The 26,506-nt window shown below is 38.7% G+C and overlaps 1 protein-coding gene across 3 annotated transcripts; it reads right to left on the bottom strand.

Annotated features, from left to right (window-relative positions):
• Window positions 1-1,176: 1,176 nt before the first annotated feature.
• On the bottom strand, window positions 1,177-26,304 carry rtn2a (reticulon 2a). 3 transcript variants are annotated; one of them, XM_041808694.1, is made up of 10 exons: window positions 26,214-26,304; window positions 22,791-22,844; window positions 21,849-22,406; window positions 19,554-19,763; window positions 12,094-12,301; window positions 8,767-8,905; window positions 4,960-5,029; window positions 4,823-4,869; window positions 3,931-3,989; window positions 1,177-2,411 (listed from the first exon to the last, which is right to left on the bottom strand). In XM_041808694.1, exons 1-10 carry the CDS (start codon window positions 26,242-26,244, stop codon window positions 2,336-2,338), a joined length of 1,452 nt encoding a protein of 483 aa, XP_041664628.1. In that variant the 5' UTR covers window positions 26,245-26,304; the 3' UTR covers window positions 1,177-2,335. The 3 variants fall into 3 exon arrangements, with proteins under 3 accessions (XP_041664628.1, XP_041664639.1, XP_041664648.1); XM_041808705.1 differs by having other exon boundaries at window positions 19,554-19,760; XM_041808714.1 differs by lacking the exons at window positions 19,554-19,763; window positions 21,849-22,406; window positions 22,791-22,844; window positions 26,214-26,304 and adding an exon at window positions 16,658-16,768.
• Window positions 26,305-26,506: the final 202 nt, after the last annotated feature.

The raw sequence follows: 26,506 nt of genomic DNA, 5'->3' as shown, positions 1-26,506 counted from the left end.
TTCTTTATGTCACTGGCCTGATGCATATTATCTTCTCAGGACTTTAGGTTCTAGTGGAAACACAGTCAAGAATGGGTCACAGGAACTATTTAGTTCAGTGAAGAGAAGTTCCTGGAACCAAAGGTTTTGGTTAAAAAGTTTAAGACCAAGTCGTAAAAGGAACATAAAATTGTAATGCATTCCTACAAACTGAACTGATTAACCATTGCATTCTTTTGGCAACGTGTTAACTCATGAGAGTTGTGTACTTTGTGTTTGTGGCACGTTAAGCAATCATTGCTATTTATCTGAAATAATCTAGACAGTTTTAGGTCAAAACCGAAATCCACTGAAGGAGTCCACAACAGGTGAAATTTGAGAAATTTCTTCACATGGGGCCAAGTTTCCAACCCTCTATATTTGTATCATTTTTGTATAAAGTCTTGCAGAGAGAAATATATATGAAGAATATTATTATGTTTTTATAAGTCACTAAAGCTTTTTTTCAGGGGATGCATAATACTATCAACATGATAAATGTAACAGGCAGACAAAAGCTTAAAACAGAAATTACAGATATCTGCAGATATGAACATTACTGCTGATATTTGCAAGTCATATTTCAGCTGTAAATATTGTAAATATTGTCCATATGTACAAATAAAGGGGGGTTAGGCAGGACCAGGTTATCGGCAAAATTTCAACATCATTCATCCTTACTTTATCTGGAGTGTTCATTTTTAAAAAATTAAATTGGAACGACTATTTATGTTTGTGCAATACTCTAGTGCATGTGTTAACTGGTTTTTAACAAACTTAAGGGACTTTTCCTGTTTTTGGCTCATCAGCAGAAACAAAAAACATACAAATAGACTTTGTGAGTCAAAGAAAGTGACTGTGACTACACTAGCAGCAATCTCGTTTAATAATGAGAAAACTAGTGACCTTTATTGTATTATTTTGTTTTTTCTCTTTGCTGAAGCTCTCTTTGTAGAAAACCTAGAGAAGTCATTATTGTGATTTACAGATTAACATTTAAGTGCAACTGAAGGCTGAAGTGTAGATATAGTTGGACATTATGTTTGGAGTTTTCATGGATCATGTCTGTTAATGCAACATGAAAATTACACCAAAATAAGGCATAAGATGACATGTGTGAGTGCTACAAAAGGAATCAAGGTAACTGTGAAGCTGCAGTGTCCTGAATCATTTTATTATTCCTAAAATTGACCTACTTACAATTCTGTATAAGATACCTTGTCATGACACACATGTTCTATCGCACAGTTATACACATACAAAACACTGCTCTCAGGAAGGCAATGGGAGGAGAAGTAAGCTGTTGTCAGCAGCCGTGTGAATCACATCATGCACTATAACCTGCAGTTAGAAAGGCACCTGCTGTATTTCGCTCCCACATTCCTTCACAAGGCTGGAAATTTTCACAATAAAAGCTCAGAGAGGATCAGTGGGGAAGTTTGAGTGATGTGATTATCATACATCTTGATATGACACATCTGTAGCAGAGGAATAATGTCTTATCTCTGGATATTAGGTTTGAATTTCCAATTTACATCATGAGTGAAAGAGAGCTGCCCCTTGTAATGAAAGTGATGAAAGAAAACATGATTAAAAAAACAGACAGTCCTGTGACTAACACGTGGTTGAGAAGAAACAGAAATGTGGTAAAATAAAAAGAAAAGTGTCTGTATTTGCTTAAAGGTAACATTTTCATAATGCAAGCGATACGTGAGGAATTACACACACTCAGACTCACTCACACTTGCATACCCACATAAACTGTCAAGAGAATGAATATGCATTCAGATAAGTACATGTGGTGACACATGCATCCATAATTGCCAGGTCTATGCTGCCATGAATAATGAAAACCCCTGTTTTTCACCTTATCTGATGTCTTTTTCTTCACTGAGTAGCTGTCAGTGTGGGAACTTCTCATTCCTGGTCTTAGTACCTCATTTGGACTACAGCTTTCACTATCTAAGACACTTCTTGAGTCGTACTAACATAAAAACAGTGATTATTTCCAAGAATATGACGAGCTGCGTCCATGCATCTCTGATGTCCGCAGCAGGAGTCCCATCCAGGATTCATACACCTTGATTTCATCATCTTTAACCCCGCAACCCCAAATCCTTCAACCCCATATACAGTTAGAGTATAAAGTACCATGCGTCTTCTTCATCATCATTGTCCATTAAGTAACCTCCCTTTCCTTTTTTCAGTCTCTGGAGCTCCGTGCTGTGGAGCTCTGAGTACAGACTGCTGGGTAAGACATCTGAGTGACAGCCTGTAACTCTGGGAGCTTTTTCTCTAAGTTCTTGTCCATCAGTGTTTACTGAGCTTTGGGTTTGGCGCCACCAGGAGTTGGATCTGGAGGAGGGCCACCGCCCTGGGCAAGTCTTTGAAAGCTGTGGAGGAGAAATACGAAAGCTGTCAATGAATGTAACCCTATGATAGAAAAAGAAGAATTCTAAAAAAGGAAGGAGTTCCTTGCTGTGATGTGCAACACGTGCAAACAAGCAATGCTTTAATGTCAGCTAGACTGACCATTTACTTTTCTTCCTTTATTAATACATCTTATACAGCTTTGAATATGCTAATAAGGAGCGTTGATTTTGGTGTATTATTTTTTCTGAATTTATTCATTGATTTATTTATTAATTTATTACAAGGGACAGTGTACATTAATGAAGATGGACATGTAAATGTGCCATTTTTTCTGAATTTCAAGTTTTTAAAAATTGTTACACTATATATATATATATATATATATATATATATATATATATATATATATATATATATATTTATATATATATATATATTCATTTATTTATTTATTAATTTATTACAAGGGACAGTGTACATTAATGAACATGGACATGTAAATGTGCCAGATTGAAGCCATAGGCTAATTTCCATCTATAGTCCCCGGCAGGTTGAAGGTATATACAACAAAGAGTACATTAAAAATCTACATAAAAATCAGACAACACCAAGAGACCAGACAACATAGACAGTACAATAAAATACAAAGACCCAAATATAACGATACACTAGGTCACTGCATGACCTTTGCTTAAGACAGACCAGAAATAAAGTGTAAAAGAAATAGATAAGAAAAATAACTTTTTTTTTTTTTGCATTAATCAAGATAATGATCATAAATATCAAAGATTAAAATATTTTGTTTTGGAACTTAACCCTTTCTATGCCAGTTTAAGTGAAAAAAAAAACAGTTTTTTAATGTAAAGAACACAATGTTTTTTGAACACTACAGGAAACTGGATTTCCTTGAAGGTGTTATTTGACCTTAAATATATTAATAGTTATATTAATAATAATAGCATTATTGTTTTTTATATTTTAAAATTCAAATAAATTGTTTCAATAGTGTTCATCAAGGAAACCATGAAATAAACAATGCAATTTGCTCACAAGCAAAATAGGGCTGGGCAATAAATCGAAATTAGATTAAATCACAATATGGCCTGCTGCAGTTTTCAAATTGCAGAAGGTGCAATATTCCTTTAACCTGAAATTTGTGTCAAATAGCAGTTTAATTTTTTTTTTTGCAGCAGAGATGTTATGCATTACAGATCATGCAATCATCCACAGGCAATTTTTGAACAGTCTAAAAAAACTTTTTTGTACGTTTTTGTTATAAAAAAAGGGAATGACATACAAATTATAACTCCCTTCAATACATCAATTCCAATCCAAGTCGAAATTATCAAAATTAGATATTTTTCAAAATTGTTCAGCTCTAGTTTTATCTAATGTTGTGTTGGTTATAATATAGAATGATTTATTGCTTGTGTTTGTTGGAACCCATAAAACCAGCTGAGCATAAACTGAACCATCTGACAACTATCAGTACATTATTGGTGATGTCATGATTTGGCCAGAAGATGGCGCTGTACTTACATGTCCTTGATGTTGTCATACTGAGCCTGGATTTTTGCAATGTAGCTGTCCACCTCCTCCTGTAAAATGGCAAATAAATCAATAAATCAAGCAATAAACAAACAAAGGCATAGACTCTAAAACAAAGGACCATTATTAGGAAGTAATCTAGAACAGTGGCTCAACTGATCTGGCCTCAGGACCCACCACCACCACCTCCTGAAAGATAAATTTGGACCCCCATTTCCTAAAATTTTAACAAATCAAATTCAACCAACAATGAATGCCAGAATTTGTATCTTATTTGGAATATAACATGACCAAAGAAATGAGACAGGACAAGCATGTCATTATAAAAACCCGAAACTGATATGCATGCACAGATTGTACTTTATTCCATTTCCTATGGTAAGGTGCAAATTTTGGTTGTTTTCAAGAAATTTTGAAAACTAAAACATTTAAGCCAGAAAGCCAGTTTTGCTTTCCTCAGAAAAGGAGTTAAAAAGGTGTAGATCTCACGAAAACGACTAATATGTAGTTGTTATAATAAAAAAACAGAGTACAACTATAAGGGCACTCGGAAAGCGCAGACCTCCGCCAGACTGTGATAGGGATCCCTCCCAAAATCATTTCTTCCGTATGCCATTTGTGACATAACCTGACAATTTCATCAAAATCCATCCATAACTTTTTGAGTTATGTTGCTAACAAACAAACCCTGCTGATCACATAACCTCCTTGGTGGAGGTAATAAAATGTACAAATGTATTTTGGTTTTGGTCCTCTGTAGCTGATGGACTGTTAAATGCAGTTTTCTACACAAACACCTTTGTGACCCACTGAAAACAGCGCCGTGACCCACTTTTAGGTCCCACCCCACTAGTTGAGAACCATTGATCTAGAGCATTCTTACCTGACGTTGCCTGTAGAAAAGTGGCAAAGAGAAGACAGCAATCACACCTGAAGAAGGCAGAGACAGTACTCATGTTAAAGTGGATGTATTAAAGTTTGTTTGCAGGTTCTCTGTTTCCTGTTTCCACTGTGACTTACTGATGATGAGCAGAGTAAGGCCATTGAACAGCCGTCCCAGGTACGTCACAAGGTACATCAGAACCAGGAACTAAGACAGAAAGAGGCAGAAGCAGGTCAATCACAGCAAAAAGCTTTCTTATGTTTAATTTCACTGTTTTTAAAAGCAGTCAATCATGCTAGAGCTCTGCATAATCCCAGTGACATGTTACCTCATAGATACTAATTACATGACTCCATTCTCCATCTATTTTTTCCCTGATGAGGAAAAACTGGAGCTCAAAGTCTCAGACTCCAAATATGGCTGTCAGTGTTTCCCCTTATATCCCACCGTGTCAGAGCTCCTGTTCTGGGATCCAGTGTCGTCCTGATATGGGACACCCCTGTCTCAGATGGAAAGAGACTCCAGCGGATCCCGGGTGTCTCCGTGTAACCTCCTTCCGTGTGCCATGTCACATACCGGCCAGGTCAGGGTTGAGGCTGGGAGGTGCTGGGATTTAGGGGCTCAGTCAGCTCCCACTGACCCAGCGTTTACTGTAAATGTGTTAATCTGTGTGCTCACTAACTACTGCTGTTCATTACCTAATGGTCGTGGTTTGTTTTCTAAAGATTGGATGTGGATAAACCCTTACCTGGCGTTTCAGCTGACAATGATTGATGTCATATTTATTTATAGAAGGAAATGAGGGCAATCACACTGAAATGCATCAACGGTAAGAAGTGTGTCTTTAACAAATCTCACCGTTAGATACCTTACAGTACTCTGGTCACACTTTGAGTGGGGATGGGACAAAATATCAGTACATCTACAGTAAAATATCAACATCTTTACGACATTTATTGAAACCCTTGAGGCAAATATCTATAATTAAATACATAATAAGGTGCATTGTGCTATGCTACTATTATCACATGAATGAAGGCAGCAGAATAGGAGTTTTAGGTCAAAGAAGAAGAAAGTAGCATGTTGTCAGGCAGTGGTACAGGTTAGTTTAGAAATGCAGCATAGATAGAGGTAAAACTACACAGAACAAATGCACTGATCCAGCACTTTAGCTTTCCAGGGGTGTGTCACAGTCTAAGGTTAATCAGATAGCTTGATAAATCATGATAGTAAGATATTTTTACGATTGCAACACCTACAATCAGCTACTGCAGAATTGCAGTGTTGTGAGTTACGCTGTGATGTCTACATTTTCTGAATATTCACTGTAACTGCTCTTCTAAAACATTTCAGCCTTGCGATGTCTATACACCAGTGGTTCCCAACGTCCTTTCATTAGCCACTCCATTTAGGACCTAAAAAAAAACCCAGTTGATTTAAACATTCATTTTAATCATATTCATTAACAAAATCCCAGCATAATAGGCTTACTTATTTAAAAGGTTATTGCCAAAAGATCTATGTATAAACTGTCCATTATTACCACGGTGTATTAAGGTCACTTTTAAAAATAAAGATCTGTTAATTTTCAAGAAAAAAAATCAAAATGTCTTACTTTAAAAGTTGTGTTTGAGAGCATAATTTAATGGTACTTTTACGGGTACTGATCAATAGGTAAACATGTTTAATTTAAGGCCAGAATCTTTACAATATTCTTATCATCTCCACTTAAAGTAGACATTTCTGTAAACTGGGGTTATCCAACCAATGTTTTCTGTTTGGCTTCTTTCAATCGTATTGGCTTAAAATGTCTTAAATGTATGACTTTAAAAACTTAAATATTTGAGTTTTCTTTGAAAAAATTTAAATTCTTTTGCTTCAAAATTGACATCTATCCATCCATTTTCTTATCCCGTAAGGGTCACAAGGGATGGAGCCTATCCCAACTGTCATTAGGCGAGAGGCTGGGTACACCCAGGACTGGACGCCAGTCAATCACAGGGTGAGACACAGATCACAGAGACAAACAACCAGGCACTCATAGTCCTCCCTAAACCCTGAGCCCTTATTGACTTAACTGACTGCATCTGGAAAGTTATTGAGTGCATGAGGCTGCTAGGGCTCGAAGTGGTAGAAACAGGAACAGGACAGCCCTTTTCTTTTGTTGACAGTCGGCATCTTGCACAGCTTAAAAAGATAAAAACTAGTGTGCCTCTCCTATAAAGGACAGCCCTAAGCCCTCACGGATTTAACAGGAGTGCGCCTCAAAGTCAGTGAGTGTGTGAGAGTGGACATTGAGACTAGGCCATACACTCACACCTTTAGAGTCACCAGTTAACCTAACGAGCATGTCTTTGCAGGTGGAAGGAAGCAGGAATACCTGGAGAGAACCCACATATGCATGGAGAGAACATGCAAACTCTGCTGTGAGGGAACAGCGCTGATCCTTGCGTCACCATGCAGCCCAAAAATGAACAGATATTCCTTTTTTTTCCTTTTCAGATGGCCCTAATTCCTCATCATGCATTATGTTTCTAATCATGTTTTTTCTTTAATAAATGAAAATCTAATTTTGCCAACATCAGACCAGACAAAGCCTCATGCTCCCCTGAGACCTTATTTTTTATTTCAAAGAAAACAACTGTACATTTATATACACCGTTTTCTAACATTTTCCATTAACTAAAATTTTTACAGCTCTATCCATATGGTTTGTAAGTAGTTAATGTTATCAGTCAGATTTTTCCAATAGCAAATCCGAGCATTTCAACTACAAATACACTGCTTAGACAAGGTGATGTTATTCATAAAGACACCAAGGTGAACATAAATCAAGAAATGAAAGAAAGAAAAAGAAAAAATAAATAAATAAATAAAATAAAATAAAATAAATAAATAAAAAATAAAATAAAAATCATTAGGCAATCTTAATTAGAAAATAAATACATAAAAACACATGATTAAAAATAGATAAATAAGTAAAAACACAGATAGGTGGGAAAACTCAAGACGGGCATGCCTATACCTGGTTAGGAGTCAGTGGAATAGGAATGAGAGTAATTAGTTAAGAATATGTGGGTGTATTCAAGTAATTTCATTGCATGAGTATGACCTCAGCAGGTTTCCATCTAGTAAAAAATATTTCTCTCTGGAGTCTTTGAGCATATGTGATTTTCTCCAGCTGGTATCTCCCCTGAGACCTTTGATGCCCTCCATAGGGGTGCCCAGACCCCAGGCTAAGAACAACTCTCAGTACTCTTGACATAACCCCTGTAGAGAAAGAGGGAGGCTACCTGGATTTATTACCTTTCCTATACACTTCCTATAGGGTTGAAAGAGCTCATACATAAAAATCTGGAATTGTTTAGACAATATGCAAACAGAACCAGTAGAAATGCTCTTCATGTGCAATCATCAACTACTTTCAACTACAGTATAATCATACGAATGTAGAGGGCAGATACATTTAGGCTTGTTAAAACGAACATTACTGTTTTGCTGTATTAACATTAGCAGCACATCCTGAGGCAGGATGGAAGGGAAATAATACAGAAGTCAGGGTAAACAGCCTTCTATTTGTTCTGTCTGTATCAATTCACATTAATCCTAAAGGATTTCCTACTTGTAGGCACTCACTTCTTTACACGCGATTATAGAAATATCAGGCTGACAGTTGCCTTCAGTGATTTTGTCCCAGTTCAGGAGCCATCTTCAGCTTTCAGCATAATGAGAAAGACGGCTTGCATGGCTATGTCATCTCCAGGGATGAGGAGGATGACGGATAAAAGCAAAATAAAAGAGAGCAGAGATGGACCTAGGCCTGGCTTAATTAGGAGGAGAGGTTCTGGACAGGGTGAGGCAAATCTCTGAGAACAGGTCATTAAGACAGTGAAGACAGCAAGCACACACACTGAAGTTGAAGGAAAAATGTAATTATAGCTCACCTTGAGGGAGTCAAAGAGGTTTCCAACAAAGATGAGTCTCTTGAGCGTGTCCACTGCAGACAGAAACATGACGATGGCTCTCTGCATGTAGCGGTCAGCATCCTCTCCACTGAAACTGATGTCCAGGTCCAAGTATGACCTGAGAGGAAGTGAGAGAAAAAAAACACAGAGGTTTATCTACAGTGCCATTGTCATTGGTTATGAAGCTCAGCCAGGTCAGACTACACAATCTCTTTGTCTGCTATGGTCATGTGTCAGATTATATGATCATGTTAATCAGTGCATGGCTCGACCAACAGACATCTCAACAAGTATGGCTGTACCTGAACCAGTTATCATGACTGACATGACATGAAGGAAGAGGGGCTCCATGAAACCTGGAAACAGGACTGTAATCCTTTGCTGAACTTTTATGCTTTAATAGCAAACATCACTGCTATGACAAAAAAAAAGTCATAGAAGGCAGAATAATCAAACATGGTAGACTTTCTGTCAGGAGGTTGAGGTGTCTAAGAACTGGCCTTGATTGTAATTTACTATGTCAAACCACACTGGAAGACCAGCTGACAGCTGGTGCAACCTTACTTTGGTGAAACCATGCTCATAATGTGTAGGGTGACCAAGGCACAGTTAGTATCAGGGAACAGTTGGAGGAGAGGCAGACATTTAGCCTCCTGGCTAATGACTACAACAAAATAAAATGCTGGCAGAATCCTTAATTACACAACAGTTATACCAAAGCGAGTTACAGAAGACAAAATATATAAACATATTTTGTATCAGGCAAAATGTGTTTATTTCTGCTGTAAAAAACAGGCATTTCAATATGGGCTCTAATTGGGATTTCTTGGCTTTTTACAGAAAACCTCTGATGAAGACTTACCGAAATGGATTTTTTGGACTTTAACATTGATTTCTTTCTTTCACTACAAGAGGCTGCTGCCTGGGTGCAGCTGAACTTCATTTTTATCAAGCTATGATGCTTATCTCATGCTCTTTGGCAGCACCTCATATCATTCAAGAAAGAACTTTTGATCTTTAACTTTAGAAGTCCACAATCATGCTGGCGTGACTTCATCATCAGCCAATTTTGTCACATGAAAGCATGCAAACAAAGCCACATTTGCACTGCAATCACTGTGTGTGATCTTTAAGCTCTCTTTTGGTGTTTGTTTGATTTTAATAGGTCAAATATAACATTAATTCTACACATAGGGGACAGTGGTCCATACTGGACAGGAGTGACAATGGTAATTTTTTCATAATTTCAGCATTTTATGTCATTTTTTGAAAAGGAAAAATACTCCCTATATCTTTACTATCTGATAATCATTCATACTGTAAAAATTCAGTCCATGTAATTTTCCTTGTAACTGTATTCATAGAATATTTTGCAGCAGGAAGGTTTAAAAAAAGGAAAAAAAAATGCATATTTATTTATATAATTGTATTTTTATGCATTCATCTTGACTTTGGCTTACTTGTACATTTTTTATGTTTAATTTTCATTGCTTGGGGATCATAGCTGCAAACATAGTAAACATAGTTGCAACCCAAATAATAACAATATCTGAACTTATTTTGCCCTAATGGATCATGGAACCAAATAGCAGCACCAGTGACATTCCAGGGGTCAAGCTAGTGGTAGCCAAGACTGACTGTAGCCCCCTGAAATATGATTGGCTACCTCCAAATCCTTAAAATGGCTGGCTATTTCCCTCTCAGCCATTAGCTAATCATTTTGGCATACCCAATAACTAAGAATATCTAAACCCAAGGGGAGGTATATGAAAGGGGTCCCACCATCCTTATATATATCTGTATGTGGCCCACAATGGAAAAAGTTTGGATAGTCCTGACATAGAGTATCTTACAATGAAAAATGCAGCTAGTAGGCAAAATGTTTTTTGACTATGCCATGAGAGAAGCAGGCTGTGACATAATGGCACAGGGACAGCCCTTTAAATGTCCAGTTTTGTATTAAGGCAGTGGTGACAAAATAGGGCCATGGGGAAAATGACACAATGGTTTCTGTTCAGTTGATAGATCAAGACAGTGGTGCATCATGGGATGCATCCCTGTTTCCTCATGCATGTTAAGGTTTCAACACATCTGTCAAAATATTCAAAGAACAAAACAAATCCAAAAAAAGTATCTTAAATATGAAACAAACATTCAGTCTTAGTGGAATCCAAGACTCCCACTGTTCAATGCTATCAGCTCTGTGAAGCAAAATGCTAACACCAACATGCATACACAGCCATGAAAACCCATTCATGAAGCTCCTGTTGCACAGTTTTTGTGCTCACATCAATGTCACATCAATGTTCTGGAAGTTCAGAACTTTTCAGCTATGGAACCAGAAGAGCATTGGCAATTTTTATGCACCATGTGCTATGGCGTTTGTTGACCCTGCTCTGTGATTTTACATGGTCTTCTACTTCATTGCTGAGTTTCTGTTGTTCCTAAATGCTTCCAGTTTCTAATCATATCACTTACAGTTGACTGTGGAATATCTAGCAGGGATAACATTTCACAAACCGTATTATTGCAAAGGTGGCATCCATCACAGTACCACACTTGAAGTCACAGAGCTTTTCAGAACGACCCATTTTGTATCATCGATGTTTACAAATGGAGACTTCATGGCTAGATGCTTGATTTCATACACCTGTTGTAATGGGTCTGATTGAAACACCTGAAATTAATAACTGATTATTTTTGTCCATATAGTGTACATCAGTCTCAATATCAATAGCTTACTGAACACAAACATAATGCCAGCTTGCATTATTGTCACATTGTCAAATATTGATTATATTGCAGTTGTAAGCTTAATGAAAAGGTTATTTCAAAGTACACCCAATATGCTTTTGAGTATCCTGTTTTGAAAAACATTTATTTATGACCACTTTAACAGCCTAACAGTTTATAACTATGTGGTTTTAGTAGTGTTTAATACTTTATCATCATTTCATTCTATTCTATTAACATAGTCATGTTTTTCTCCCAGTTTTTGTAGAACATTTATTTTCTCTTATATCAATTATCCATCATTGATCTACTGTTAACACATTAAATACTTGCTGGTGTGCATTAGTTTGGAAATCTTTTTAACATTCTACCTTTTGTCAATCACTTTTCCACTCCCTTGGAAATCGCTCTGACTTAAAACTGAATTAATCTAAAAGGTGCTGTAGAACAGTTTCATTGACTGATTGCTCACTGTGACTGTGTCAAGTTCTGTCTATCTTTTTTAGTAAAGGTGAAAAAAGGCCAAAATACGACAATTAAAACTGAAAAATAATTCAAAGCTCAACATCTTACTTGAAGGGGTGTTCTCCATCCCCCCAGCTGAGGATAAAGAGGACTTGGTAGTAGATTCTCACAGAGATGGTGAAGCACATGACAGCCAGGGAGACAGTAGAGACCACGGTGATGATGCTGAGCTGGAACAGGGACAGCAGGCCCACCACCAACCCTGTGAGCACCATGCCCGTTCGCTCTGTTTCCTTCCAGAAGATCAGGTCCATCACTGAGACACAGGCGAGGAGAGAGTCAGTGAGAAGGTAAAATGAGATGGGACAGGTGAATGAGGATATATTGAAGGCAAAGTAGTGGAGAAGATAGAGATATAAAGTACAGAGTGGGGGGAGAGTGGGGCAAACAAGAAGAAACAGTAGATATGAATTATCAGATACTGGAGTGACATTCTGTTTGTCTGCATCTTAGACTATATATTAAGATGGAGATACAGCTGCCAGGGAGTGAAGCCAAAATATTTACAGCTCCCCCTGCTGATATGCTGCAGTACTGCTCATAACTGACCTCTATGTTAACAGATGGAACATGGGTCGAACTAAAAAGTAAGAATACAAGTTTGGTGGGGTGTTTAACCCTTTATGGGACAAGGGAACCCTATATGGTCACTTCTGTCGAAATTTAAAGAAACTGTCTTTATAAATCATCGAATTAGAGATTCCTTTTATCTGCACACAGCTCACTACAGTCTTGCGCCAATGCTGGTTTTCAAAGAGCAGCTGCCGCAACACCCCTCAGATCCAAGCCCCTGAGTCAGCCAAAGAATCTTTCATTTCCAGCAGACAGAGTCGGGAAGAGAAAAGAGGCAGGAGAATAGAGCAGTTAAGACATATGGAAAGGAGGAAAAGAAGGCCAGACATAAGGCAGAGAGGGGTTTCTAGCCTCTAGCTCCAGCGTGAGAGGACACAGCAGCAGCTACGAGGACACGTCAGACTCCAGCGTGGGCTAAATTTAGCCCTAGGATGAAAGAGGGAGGAGAGCGGTCGAGGAGAATTCAAATGCAGCATTTCACAGCACCTGCTGGTACATGTCAGGCCGTCAGCAGGCCCTTTTCCACACCCCATTGGTGTCCCTTATCGTTTCCCAGCAACAGCTGCTGTGGAGACTGAAGCCTCCAAAAATTCCAGTATGCAGGCATACGTAATTGTTTACTCTAAATAATGCAAAAACCTTTATGAATGAAAACATGATGCACTTCCGAAAACAATAGGACAATTTAAAACTGCTCACAGTGACAGCAGTGTTTCTGTGAAGATGTTTTTAGTGCAGACTTGTCAGACAGTACATTGTTCTTTTCCTCATCCTTCAGTATAATGCTCAGCCTAAACAACAATAAAAGAAGGGCTCTTTGAATAGAGTGCTCTGACAGCAGATGGATTATTTATAAACATCACTGCACACAATTAAAGCCCATGATGCTCCTGGAGCACACCTGTCAGACATGTTTGTTTGAGCGGGCCGGGTATCTAACAATGGAAACTTAGAACAGATGCTATATTTGACAAAACAGATAGTGTACATGAATGTAAAAACTAACCAGGCCTTTCATTCATGCAAAACTTAGACGTTTACCACAGCGTTAGTAATAAGAGATGGCAGAGTGTATGACTGAGCCTTAAACTTATGTCCTGTATACAATCCAATCTCATTGGCTAGATGTCACATGAGTACTAGCCAATCAACACTTAAGCTAGGGAGCCAATGACACAGTGAGCGTATGGCATCACTTCCTGTTTTCCTGCCACTACTGTGTTGCTTTGTGCCGTTTCCCCTGCTGATAGAGCTCGGGCTAAACTGTTTAATTCCTTCATGCTTTTAAAAAATGCAAATCCATTTTAAATAGCGTTTATTGGACTCATGAACTACTGTTAATGGTATTGTAATAGCCCTGGGAAACCAATGCCTGTGTTGCCCCTATTAAAGAGAGTTAGATGAAAGGATTTAAATCACTGATTGATCAGATAAAACACATGCATAGAGAGCAGCTGCTAGTTGGGTTTAGCATTAAGACAGGAAACTGGAAAACAGCTAGTCTGGTTCTGCTTAAAGGACACAAAACCTCACATATGACACTTTAGTGGGCCACCCAGGTATAACTACTGCCACCCAAGTACATTTGCCAACCATTTTTTAAAACTCTAAATATCATTTCCATCTATGCACAAGTGAGGTGTCCATTTAAACATAAGTGCACTATTACAGGAGCAACATATTTATAAAACAATCTCCCTCTTAACTTGTTTTTGCAGTTGTTTGCTGCCAATGTTATCCTAAAAGTGGGTTGCAAAGCATTTTCCAGTGGGTCAGGAGATAAAAAATGACAACAAAGTCTATGTACCAAAACTGAAAGTGGATACAGTACATGATTACATCTTTTTTTTTAAGTTTTCATATGACAAGTAAACTCAGTATTTGATTTAATATATTTACTTATGCATCTCCTTTTCTTTGGATAAAAAAAGTTGTTTTTCCTGAGATTAGAGGAAATTCCTCAAGAAATGACCAAATTTCAACCAATTGTCTTAGGAAATGGAATAAAATGAGATGTATGCATGCTTGTCCTTCTGTAATAATTTGCTTTTTTTGTTTGTTCTGTTATGTTTTAATCCGAACGACACTGGATAAATTTGGATAAATTTGAATGGCTGGAAATCTCTAAACATTTGGGTTGGGATTTCTCTTTGGAAAGTGTTGGTGGGTCCTGATACCCGACCACTTGAAAACCACTGCTTGAAGACGATGGTCACAATATGCTATCTTATGAATAATAAACCTTTATACACAGCTCACCTACTATGAATAAAGAATATCAAGTATAACATTTTAAAAGGTGAGTGATGTTATTTGAGTGTCTTTCTCCTGCTGATGAATAGGGCAGAAACACACAAAAATAAACAAAACAAAATAAATCAGGTGGGATGACCTGCTCTTTCATCCCTACCACCCAAGTATGGTGCAACTATAGGAATCACTGCAAAAACATGCTGCCAGCACATTAACAGCTCTACATGCTGAATACTATTTCCTTTTAATACAGTTAAACACTGGTATCACCCTGCAGACATAGCGCCCCACAAGCAAATGATGCTGTGTAGCCGGTGTGTTTCTGTGTTGCATCATTTAAAGCTGGCACCTAGTCTACCTAAAACCTGACTCACAGAAGAAGACTTCACCAGGCAGAAGTCACAGTAGAAGTGTTCTTATGCACTATAAGACCAAACAATATAAAGTTGTTTAAAAATAAGTTGTGTTAACTTACAACACATAAATAGCTATTTCAGCTCTATTTTTCTGAGTTGATAGAACACATTTAAGAAAACAAAACTCAATCACTTTGAGTATTTATTTTGTCATTGTACTATAATTAATAACATTCATCCCTAAATCAGAGGTTTTCCCAGAATGCTTTTGGGCATTGGACACTTTTGCCCCATGGGTGAAGTTACCCTCACAGTTAGTCCTGCCTGTGGGGAGCTACTTCAGCATAATAAGGATGATGTACTGAACTCTACAGAGGAGCACATGCAGATGTAGCAAGTGAACAACAATCTGACAAAATCTTCTCTATACTAAGCTCTGGAGCAAACTCTTTATTTGCTCCAGTTTAAAATTCAACCCTTATACAAAAGTGGTATCAATATTCTTTCCTAACCCTTAGTGAAAGTCAATAATCCCCAAAAAGAAAACTCTTCCTTTAAACTCTATGTTCTCCAAAGTTTTTCGTAAAGATGGGTTAAATTGATACTTTTTAACACTTTCAAAACTTTTTTCTTTCTATAACGATCTAAAACTAATCTGAACCAATGCTAATACACTTGAAATACGTACTTTATGTGCCACAGACCTTATCTGACTATATTAAACCTGTTACTTGTAATAGACATGAACATTAAGAGAGTAATTAAATGCAGCAATCAAACCAATAAGCACATTAATCATATAACTCATTTACACTTTATGTAACCCCAGCCTAATATACTCTTCTATTAATACCGACATCACGTATGTCACAGACAACTTTTAGTAGTACAGTCTGAAATGTCTCTGCTCGTGCCAGCTCTTCAGCCTAAAGAGGAAGCACTAAAATGTAAGAGAGCCCGGCTGCCAGACTTATTACAGCGGCTATCTGCAGGGAGCATACCACAGCCAGAAAGATTACACTCATTTGAATGGACGAGGGAAATTTACATCAAAGCCTCTGATACAAAGTCCACCCATCTGCTTCATCAGAACAGCTTAGGAGTGAAAAGCCAGCCTCTACTCTTGATTACAGAAGCTGCTGTCTCCAGAGACTCTACTTGTAAAACGATAAGAGAGAAGAGAGAAATCCACTCAGTTCCCACCTTCAGTCCCCTGAGAGTCCGACTTCCTCAACTATACACCAAAACTAAGCAGCTCAACAGTTCACTGCTAAAGACTGGGAGGGTATCAACTCCTGAACACGTGAATCTAGAGCTCTCCTTCTTCTCTGAACTCAAACACAGCATCAGCTCAGGACTATAAATGAATAACAAACATCTGCGTAGGTGGACATGAGTTATCCTCTTTTTGCTTTAGACCAATCTCTCACCTTTACTGGCCATTTTGATTGCAGCTCCCAGTGTTCCCCCTCACAGCCTCTGTCCCTCTCTGTCCCGCTGAGCTCCCCCTTGCCCCTCTGAGCTGTTTTTGGCTCTGCTCGCTCAGCAGTCCAAAGGCCTGACAGCCCAAAATAATCTTGTTCGCAGCAACGCCCACCACTCCACAAGACTCCAGGAGCTTCACACATCAAGAGATGACGATAGAAAAATGATTTACAACATTTTTAAAATTACTTTGTCTATATTTAAGAAAAGAAAGTTCATGTTGTGGCCAGTTTGGTTTGATTTGGTTTAATGCTTTAATCCAGATGGAGTTATTTAGAGCTGTGTTCATATTCATGTGCTGTCTAACACCTGAAACAGGAGAGCCAGGGGTTATTTTCTGTTATGTCACTGCAACGGACAGTGCAACCAGTGCATACAGTAAAAAATACATGGATGACTAGCTAGAATTACAGATAATAATAACACTTTTACTATTTTAGCTGCTAAAACAAAACTTTTTCATCATAAAAAAGCATTAAAATAAAAACCTGCATGCTGAGCAATAATCCTGAATTGATAATTTTCTGTTTCCCAATATGTTCCCCTTTATTAGTTATGGTATAAAGGTTGTCAAAATATGTAATACCTTTAAAAATATACTATTTTGGGGGCGTTTTGCCTTTATTAGGATAGAAAAGCTAGAGGAGAAATAAGCCTGACCAGGTCCACAATACTGGATTTTTGCTGATATCCAAATTACCAATATTTATAGATATATTTGAGCCAATAACATCATTGTACTAAGTGTGAGGGCCTATAAAAAGTAATCACCCCTCTAAAAGTTTTATCCTTTTACTCATTTTATAAATCAATCATGGCTTTTTTGACAAAAAAAACTACAATAAAACTCTTTAACATCACATGAAAACAGATGTCTAAAAAGTAATGGAACTTAAATTAAAAATATGGAATAAAAAATAAGTGACTGCATAAATGTTCACCCCCTTCATGTCAGTATTTAGTAGATGCACCTTTGGCTTCAATCACAGCACTGAATCTGTGTGGATAGGTCTCAGTCAGGCTTGCACATCTGGAAACTGCAATTTTACTTCATTCTTCTTTGCAAAACTGCTCACGCTCTGTCGGGGGGGGGGGACTGGGATTGAGCATGAGAAGGCCCTTTTCAAGTCCATCCCCAAATTCTCTTCTGGTTTGAGGTCTGGAATTTGCCTGCCATTCAAGAAAATTCACTTTGTTGTCTTTAAACCATATCTGTTTAGCTTTCACCGTATGCTTCAGGTCATTTTCTTGCTGGAAAATAAGTCCTTCTCCCAAGCCATAGTTCTCTTGCAGGCTGAACAGGATTTATACCTACATTTACAACTCTTCCAGGGCCAGCTGCCGAGAAGCATCCCCACAGCATGATGCTACCAAAACCGTGCCTCAAAGTGGGGATGGTTTGTTTGTGGTGATGTGCAGAGATTGTTTTCAAAACATAGAATCTTTTCTAACAGTCGAAAGCACTATTTTGGTCTTTTCTCTGAGTTGCTTGGAGTCTTCTTTTGTCAGACGGTCACTCAGTCTGTAAGGATGGCCTGATCTAAATCTGGGGGATGTTCAGTGCCTTGGAAATTATTTTATATCAATCCCTTATACTTTTGCTTGGAGAGTTCATTTGTTTTCATAGTGTAATGGTAGCCAGAGTTACTGATTAACCAGTGACTGGACCTTCCAGACTCAGGTGTCTTTATGCTACAATCCCTTGAAACACATTCACTGCACTCAGGTGATCCCCATTTCACTAGCTGTGGACTGCTAGCACCAAGTGACATTAAATAGTTTTCTTGCCAAAAAAGTCATATCATATTGACCATGACTGATTTAGAAAATCAATTAAAGAGTAAAACATCCAAGGGGAAATACTTTTAATAGGCAATTTATAAACATTGAGCCAGTATTTAGAAAGCCCTAGCATTTATAAACAAATATACTTTGATTCTTATTTCAAATGGTTCAGTAGTGGGGCTGTAATGTTCAAAGAGTTTGAGTACAAAGATAAAGATTCACTTAAAAATTTGCCTTTTTCCTTTACCAAAAGCTGCTTCAAAATGTTAAATGTTGTCTCAAATTATCAGCTGTACAATGATTCAGTCTAATTATTCCCAGATAATAACAAAATACCAAATCTGTTGACGCATCAATCTCAGTTTTTTAAATTTGGCATTTAACCCCCCTCTGTGCTAGAATCACATATCAGTTGCCAATAAAGTATGGAGGTTTAGTTTGCAGCCTCTAAAAGTTGATAATAAAACCAGATGAAATCTGATGCTCCAATGGATGCATGTGTGCTATTTATTCAGGACACCCTAAACTCTGTCATCAGCCTGACCACACATTCATCACTATGTGGGTTCAGCCCCCCTCCCCATTCACTAAAATAAGACTGCGCTCTACTCTGGCTGAACGTCCACTTAAAATACCAGCAAGGATGTTGTGTTCCCGTGTCTCTTTCTCTGTTTTTCTGTCTCTCTTACTCTAGAAGTGCTAAAACACTCACAGAAACCTAAACATCCATCCCTCTTTCTCTGTGTCAATAAGTGATTCATTCTGACATCAGCAGTGACGGTATTCAGAATTCAGCTAATGCCAAAAATGCTTTCCCCACAATTAGCACAATCAACCCTGAAATTCAGAGTTACAACGAGGAGACAAGATGGAGGGTCTATCTTTGTCTGCCTGCTGTTGAAAGCCCATGCTGAGAGCGAAATCTGATATTTTCTTTATTTAAAGTATTGATTCAACCAGCAAAGTGGAAGCATCTCACTCAGCAACAAGACAAAGACACAGAGGGGAGGAGGGGAGAGGACAGAAGCGTGACATTTAAAGATACAGATGTTGTACCTGCTATGTGGGTACATGCTGTCGGCTCTTCTGATAGGCTAAGTGCTGAAAACCAGTGATCGCTGACCAACTGTTCCTGAGAGTTTAGACCGGTGGCAGCTTGTGATGAAGACGCCGGGCCTCGGGGTCGCACAGATGTGAGCAACTTGACTGAAATGGTTTCCCTGGAGACGGGAGACTCAGGCTCGTGGAGCGGTGAGGATGATGCTGCTGGGAAACAAAAGATGATGATGTCATTGTAATGATGGCACCACCACTGAGTACATGAGCATCCTCAGTTTGAATTAAAATTTCTTATAAAGTATTAAAACCAGTTCCTGCTGGAGCAATTATGCCACATTTAAGTTATGACTCAATGACTGAAGTTTGGAAATTACATCAAATCTCTGAACACAAATGACCAAGGAAAAACAGTCATGAAAATACCCTCGAAATTATTTACAAAAATCCATATTGTTTGCTGCATGCTCATTAACCAAAGCTAACTTTGAGAGTATTTTATTTATTTTCATTCATTTTAAATAATTTCTCAAAAAAATGTTAAGTGCTTTTAATACCATCATGCAGCAAAAATACTAACTAACAGAGAAACACCGGCAAGGAACAGTGGACTGTTTCTACTTGGAGACAAAAAGCTCAAAATAATGTCCTGCATCTGCATGTGTAATTTCTCACATATTTTAAGGTACTTAAATGCCTCAATGGGATTTTCCAAATAAAGACCCAATGACAACCTAGCACCCTTTACATGTAGTAACGAGTATAACAACCGCCTTCATGCCACATCACATCAAGTCTGCCGCGAGGTCAGACATTTAAGGTCATTAAGAATAAAAATATATAAATAGTTACTAGAACGTAATGGCTTAACATTCCTGCAGGCAGACAGGAGGCAAGGAAAAGAAGAAGATATCCACGCTAAGAAGAAGGAGAAACACTTACAAGATCAGAGGAAGCAAAAGCCAGATCTGGCATTCATGTAAAGATTATACATTTACATAGAACTTGAATTGAAAAATTCATTATTATTATTAAAATCATATATTAGCAAGAAACCAATCTCAGAATTTCTGGGCTTAAAACTTTCTGGGCTTAACCAACTGTCTGAGCATCTTAGACATTATATGGGACTTTGTTTGGGTAATTGATGACAAGAAATGACCCCATTCTGAATACCTAACCATGATAACACTGGCCACGTTTACATGAGATCTTTAATTCCCCTTTTATTCAGAAATAAAATTAAATCCTCTTTAAAAAGGCCTTGTAACATCTAATTCTGAATGAAAATGACCATTCCGAATTAAACTTAAATCTGAAGTAAGTAGCTGGTTTATTCTGATTTTAAATCCGAATTGAATAATTCCTCGATCATGTATATATTCATTCCGCTTTAAATTAATTCCGGTCGTTCTGCGCATGCTCGACCCCTTGTCTTTTTCTTCTTCTTCTTAGGTTTTACGGCAGTTGGCATTCATCACTTTGGTGCATTACCACCCCTCGTTCCCTTGTCCTGTCGCGATGATGCACATATTCCGCACTAGCGGGCACATATTCCAGGACGGCTGCCCGAAGCAAGCGTTGGACTCAAGCCAAGACTATTTATTTAATAAGAGCCTTAGAGCCTTGGTTCCCAACCTGGGGTCCGGGGGAGGGGGGGGGGGCGCCAGAGATCTTAGGGGGTGCGCGAGGCTTTGTCTGCTCTGAAGCTGCCAAAAATAGGTTTGCCAATATTGACTAAAACCATGATAAAGCAGTTATAAAGTAGTTCATACAAAGGTCTTTTGTTAAGAAAAGTATGCATGGACCTTTTTTAGGGTTTTATCAGTGGAACAATTAAAATCTATGTTGATTTTTGGCAGCAATGTGTCACTTTTTTTTCTCTCTTGGGTCCAAGGGGGGCTCCGCTTTTCTGAGGAGTGTGTAGGGGGGGCTCCAAGGAAAAATGGTTAGGAAACACCGCCTTAGAGGATATGGATATAATGAAAAGATTGGATGGACGGAAGCAGACGGAGTTTGTTTTCTTCCGGTAGACATAAATACGCCATGTCAGCCCCCTGTCCAATCACAACACTTCCCAACCCCCAGACCTTAAGCGGAATTGAATAAAGGCGATTAAACATGTTTTCCATGTAAACCTCAATTTGGAATTACTATTTCCATGTAAACATGAAGGAGAACACTTTAATTCCGAATTATTTAATTCTGAATAATTAATTCAGAATTAAAAATCATCATGTAACCATGGCCACTGTGACACTCAGAATTAAACTACTTCATCTATGTGTTTCTCACCCTGCGGTGTATGTGAGGGACTCTGATCCTGGGAAGACGGAGACAATGAAGAAGTCTGGACAGTCTGGGTCTGCTCCTCTCTTTGGATTCCTGCTTCTCTCTCCTGAGTTTCCTGGTCCAGATGTTGGGGCGAGGGCTGGATTGTGATAGTCTCAGTTTGTCTCTGTGGCTCCCTCCTCACCGCCGCCCTCTCCTCTTCTCTCCTTTGAGATGCTTCTTCTTCCTCCTCTCTACTGAGGAAGGCTTGGGGGTCCCAGTCCACGTCAGGAGAGTCCAACAGTGTCTCTAGGGTGTCTGTGCGGATCAGTGGAGTGCGACTTCCACGAGAGCCAGTTCTGCGCCGATCACGGAGGTGTCGTGAGGCTCCCACTGCTTCTGCCTCTGCGATGGCGATGTAAGAGAAAGTCAGCTCGAAAGAGTGTTGTCGTGGCGTGCCCCAGATGGACGGAGATGAGGCCAATCCATCATCGTCGTCTGGATCTCCACTCACTCCCTCATCATCGTCAGACCATTCCCTTGCCGTCTGCAGCTCACACAGCTCCGACTCCTCATTTCCACCTGAGTGGAGACAAAACAAAGAGAAGCTGACATCCCAAAACTCCCAATTACAGAGAGACTGCTTCGAGCTTAGCTTCAAATATTTAACTCACAATAAAAAGACCTGACAGATAAAAGGAGCCAGGTGTGTCTCTTGATGTTGGTTAAAAGAAGTGTGACATCTAAAGTGAATGAAACTGTCTTTGATGAGTGGATAAGCATCCTGCCTTCTAAAAATGTACCCTGTTTAAACCTGGATCCTCAGTGTTTGTGTCATAAAGGTTAGAGAGGCGCTCAGCTTTATGATGTTAGGTTCAAAGAAAAGCTTCAGGTAGCGGGGATCCCAGGGTGTTTTCACAGGTATTGCCTTACAGATCTTTTTAGTAGATAAACATGCTTCCTTACCATCAGTGCACGGGGGAGTGGAGTCAGGAGTGGATGCCACAGAGCCATATTCCTCTGGTAGAAAACACAACATGACATAGACTGAGTAAACATGCAGTGGCAAAAGACACATGGATAATTCAACTGGGAGTTGCTACTTTTACATGTTATTAACCAATTTCTTCTGTCATCTTACATTCATCATTAAATTCTTCACAAAATATTCACTGTTGAAGTGCTAGTAAGAAAGGATGGATTGTATAACAGTGTTTCTCTATTGCTATAACTTCAGGACCCATCACCAACTCCTTCTTTAAAAATTGGGACCAAAATTTCAACCTGTCAGATTAATTTAATAAAAAATGTGCGCAGTTTGCACCTCAGAAGGTACAACCCACCCTATCCCCAACTGTGTGACAAAACAAAGAAATGGAGCAAAATAATTAGACATCTTGCAAAGTGCCTCATATACTTTTTGACATATCCATCCTCTACACCTGTTGGGGAGCGTATGTTAACTGACAATATGAAGCATCATGGCACAGTACAATGTGATATACGATTCGACATAATCGATACAAGATGTTACTACACGATACCATACGATACAGTACAGTACGATACAGTATGATTTAAAATACGATAGGGTAAAAAATATGGTACCGATCGTTCCTTACACTTTAAAGGTATCGATACCCATATTGGTATTGGCTAAAATTAATTCGTAAATATCGGCATATCAGATATTCGCAAATATCATGCAGAATGTTCTTTCCCAACTCAGTCTAGACTTTGGGAACAGCAAAATGCACAAAGTCAAATGCAGGGTGTGCAATCCATCTTTCAAAATTAAAATAGAGGAACGGTAGTCCAGAATTTTGCCCCCAATGGATTTGTAAATGTAGATGTACCAATGTCTAAGACAACATGTACTTAAAAAAAACAGCTGACTTTAGAATATAGAGTACAATAGTGAGTAAGAAATCTACAGTTAGTGATAAATCTCAGAGCTCAGTCATATACACTGTCAAACATATGCACACTGAGCAGAGGCATTCATGTACAAAACATCACCGCTATCAAGGACAGGTAAAAAACTGGACTCTACAAGTCATTTGTTGACATAAAAGGAGAAACGAAAAGAAGAACCTCCAGTTTTTTTAGCAACCTACTAAATGTGCTCCTTGAAAGACAAGTTTTCATCAAGTAAGAATGCAAAATATTTAAAGATACAAACTCTATTTCGACCATATTTAGAAACAATTGTCTGGGACAATGGTCTTTTAGTTGCCCTAGAGGATGTAAAGCAGTGGTTCCCAACCTTTTATTCCTTTGAGCTCCACCAGGACCACCAAAAAAAAAAAGAAGCAAAGGTGGCCAAAATTAACGTATATTCTATAATTTCTTGTGTAAATCCAACCAAAGTAGCCTTAAACACAAATTCTTTCACCCAACAACCATTGTTTGAATCATTTCTAAGCGTTATACCATCATTTCTGTTAATATGTGCAAATCTAATTAAAACAACCTCAGGTCAGACAGAGCCTCACCCCCCGAGATCTATGGCACCCCCTAAGGAGGGTGGTTCCCAGGTTGGGACCAAGGATTTAAAGAACCTGAGCTTAGTTTTATCTACATTTAGAACAAGTTGCAACTGGCAAAGCTAATCTAGAATAAGTCAAAATCATGCTGAAGATCTGCAAAGCTTGTGCAGACGTAGGTGCATGGCAATAGATAACTGTATCATCAGCATAAAAGTGAAAAGAAGCATTAGGAATGTTCCATTCAATGCAATTGATATAAATAGTAAATAAGAGTGGTCCCAAAACTAGACCTTAAGGTACCCCCTTTTGGATCTGTAGAACCTCTGATGTTACATCCTCTGACTGAACAGCCTGGGTTCTGCCAGTGAGATAATTTGCAACCCACCAAACAGAATGCTCTGAAAACTCAGTAGCTCGAAGATTTTCCAATGAGGTTCTGTGATCCACAGCGTTAAAGACCTTAGAGAAACCGATAGAAAGAGACAGACAACAATGTTTCTTATCTAAGGTCTCCAGAATATTATCCAAAACTTTTGGGGCAGCAGTGGAAGTGCTGTGGACCACCAGTCTTGGCCACAGAGGTTTTTTTAGTACTTCAGATAAGACAAAGTTTTGATACCCGTCTATAATTAACAGTTAGATCACCTCCTTTAGATAGGGGGATTAGAAAGGCTGATTTCCAAACCTCTGTGATTTTATTTTAACAAAAAGTGAGATTAAAAATGTGGCTTCAGTGGTTCAGCAATAATATCTGAGGCAAGCTTTAAAGAGGGGGGGCTCCAAATTTTCTGGACTGGCTGGTTTATGGGGTTCAGATTTTTCAGAGCTGATGAAACATCTGATACAATACAATAACAGAAAATAAGATTCAACACGATAAGATAAAATGCAATGGCACGCAATACTGCATGACACTACACAACACAACGAAATGTGATACTATGGTAATATTTCAGTGCAATAACAAACCATGTGATAATGTGGTACACGTTACATAACCTAGATAAATATATGTGAGATATTTGATTAACTGAAGAACAAAAAATACAGCTTAAAGGGAAAGTGAAGGAGTTAAGTATCTGTTCACTCTGGTGTGGCAGTAGTATGTCCTAAGATGCTTTATCTCTGAACTTCTCCCCAGTGACTGAAATCCTACTGTCAACGTTTACTTTGGCCATCTAACTTCTGTTAAATTATCACGGAGCATAGCATATCTTTTAATTAAAACATCAATAATTAGCACCACCCATTCAAAACAGTATCATGAGTCAGAATTACACTACATTGCCATATCAATAACCCTGTTACACACAGTATTACTTGTATGACAGCATCAAGCCGTAGGAACATGGTAATTCTAGCTGCGTACTGCAAAGACTATGACTTATTTCCATTCAGAGCTGAACTGGCAGCAGTAAAGGCCTTTACTACATTAGATAGCCAGCTTGACATTGGCTAGTAAATCATTCTGAGCAGGGCAAACAGTTCAGCATATGCTCTGCTCTCCTTCTAACACAAATAACAACAAACTATCCTTGTGTTATTTTACACCATATCAGGAGAATATTGTAACGTAAAAGCATGGATATAGAAGCAAAACAGAAGCTTTTAGGGAAGAATAACTTGCACATTCACCATATAAACCAAAAACTCAATGGGATGCAAAACAACAGAATAGGTCTCCTTTCTGCATTGCATCCATCCACTCAGCCATGTGTTTATTAAGGTAGAAGCAGGGGAGAGGAATGGAGAGTAGGCAGGATGGGGAGGGGGGGGGCTGGGCTAACGCATACGATGCTTACAGCAGTTAGCCAGCAAAGATGCGGAGCTGGAATATTTAATGATGCCAAAGTGAGATAAACAAATTCAGGTGGAGGCAGCAGAACAAAAGCAGACTTACGGCAGTGGGAGAATCCTAAAACCTGGCCCATGCTCCATCAAGGCATCGTTGGGCCCATCCAGTCTGGAAGCCCCCCCCCCTCCCAGCTTCCTCTTCTGCTGCCGGCTCTCAAGTCCTATCCTCCAGATATGCTCTCTCTCTCTCTCTCTCTTCCTCCTTCTGTTTCTTGGTCCTCTGTTGAGCAGCTCCCTCTCTCTCTCTCTTCAGCCTCCCGCTCCGTCACTCAGCAGCCCCGCCCTGCCTGCCTCACTCCACCATCCTCCCTCCTCCCTCCATCTCCTCCAGCATCATTT

Source organism: Cheilinus undulatus, linkage group 2 (assembly GCF_018320785.1).
Source record: "Cheilinus undulatus linkage group 2, ASM1832078v1, whole genome shotgun sequence".
Lineage (NCBI taxonomy): Eukaryota > Metazoa > Chordata > Actinopteri > Labriformes > Labridae > Cheilinus > Cheilinus undulatus.
The sequence above is the reverse complement of the archived record's forward strand: the minus strand, read 5'-3'. Positions and strand labels throughout refer to the sequence as shown.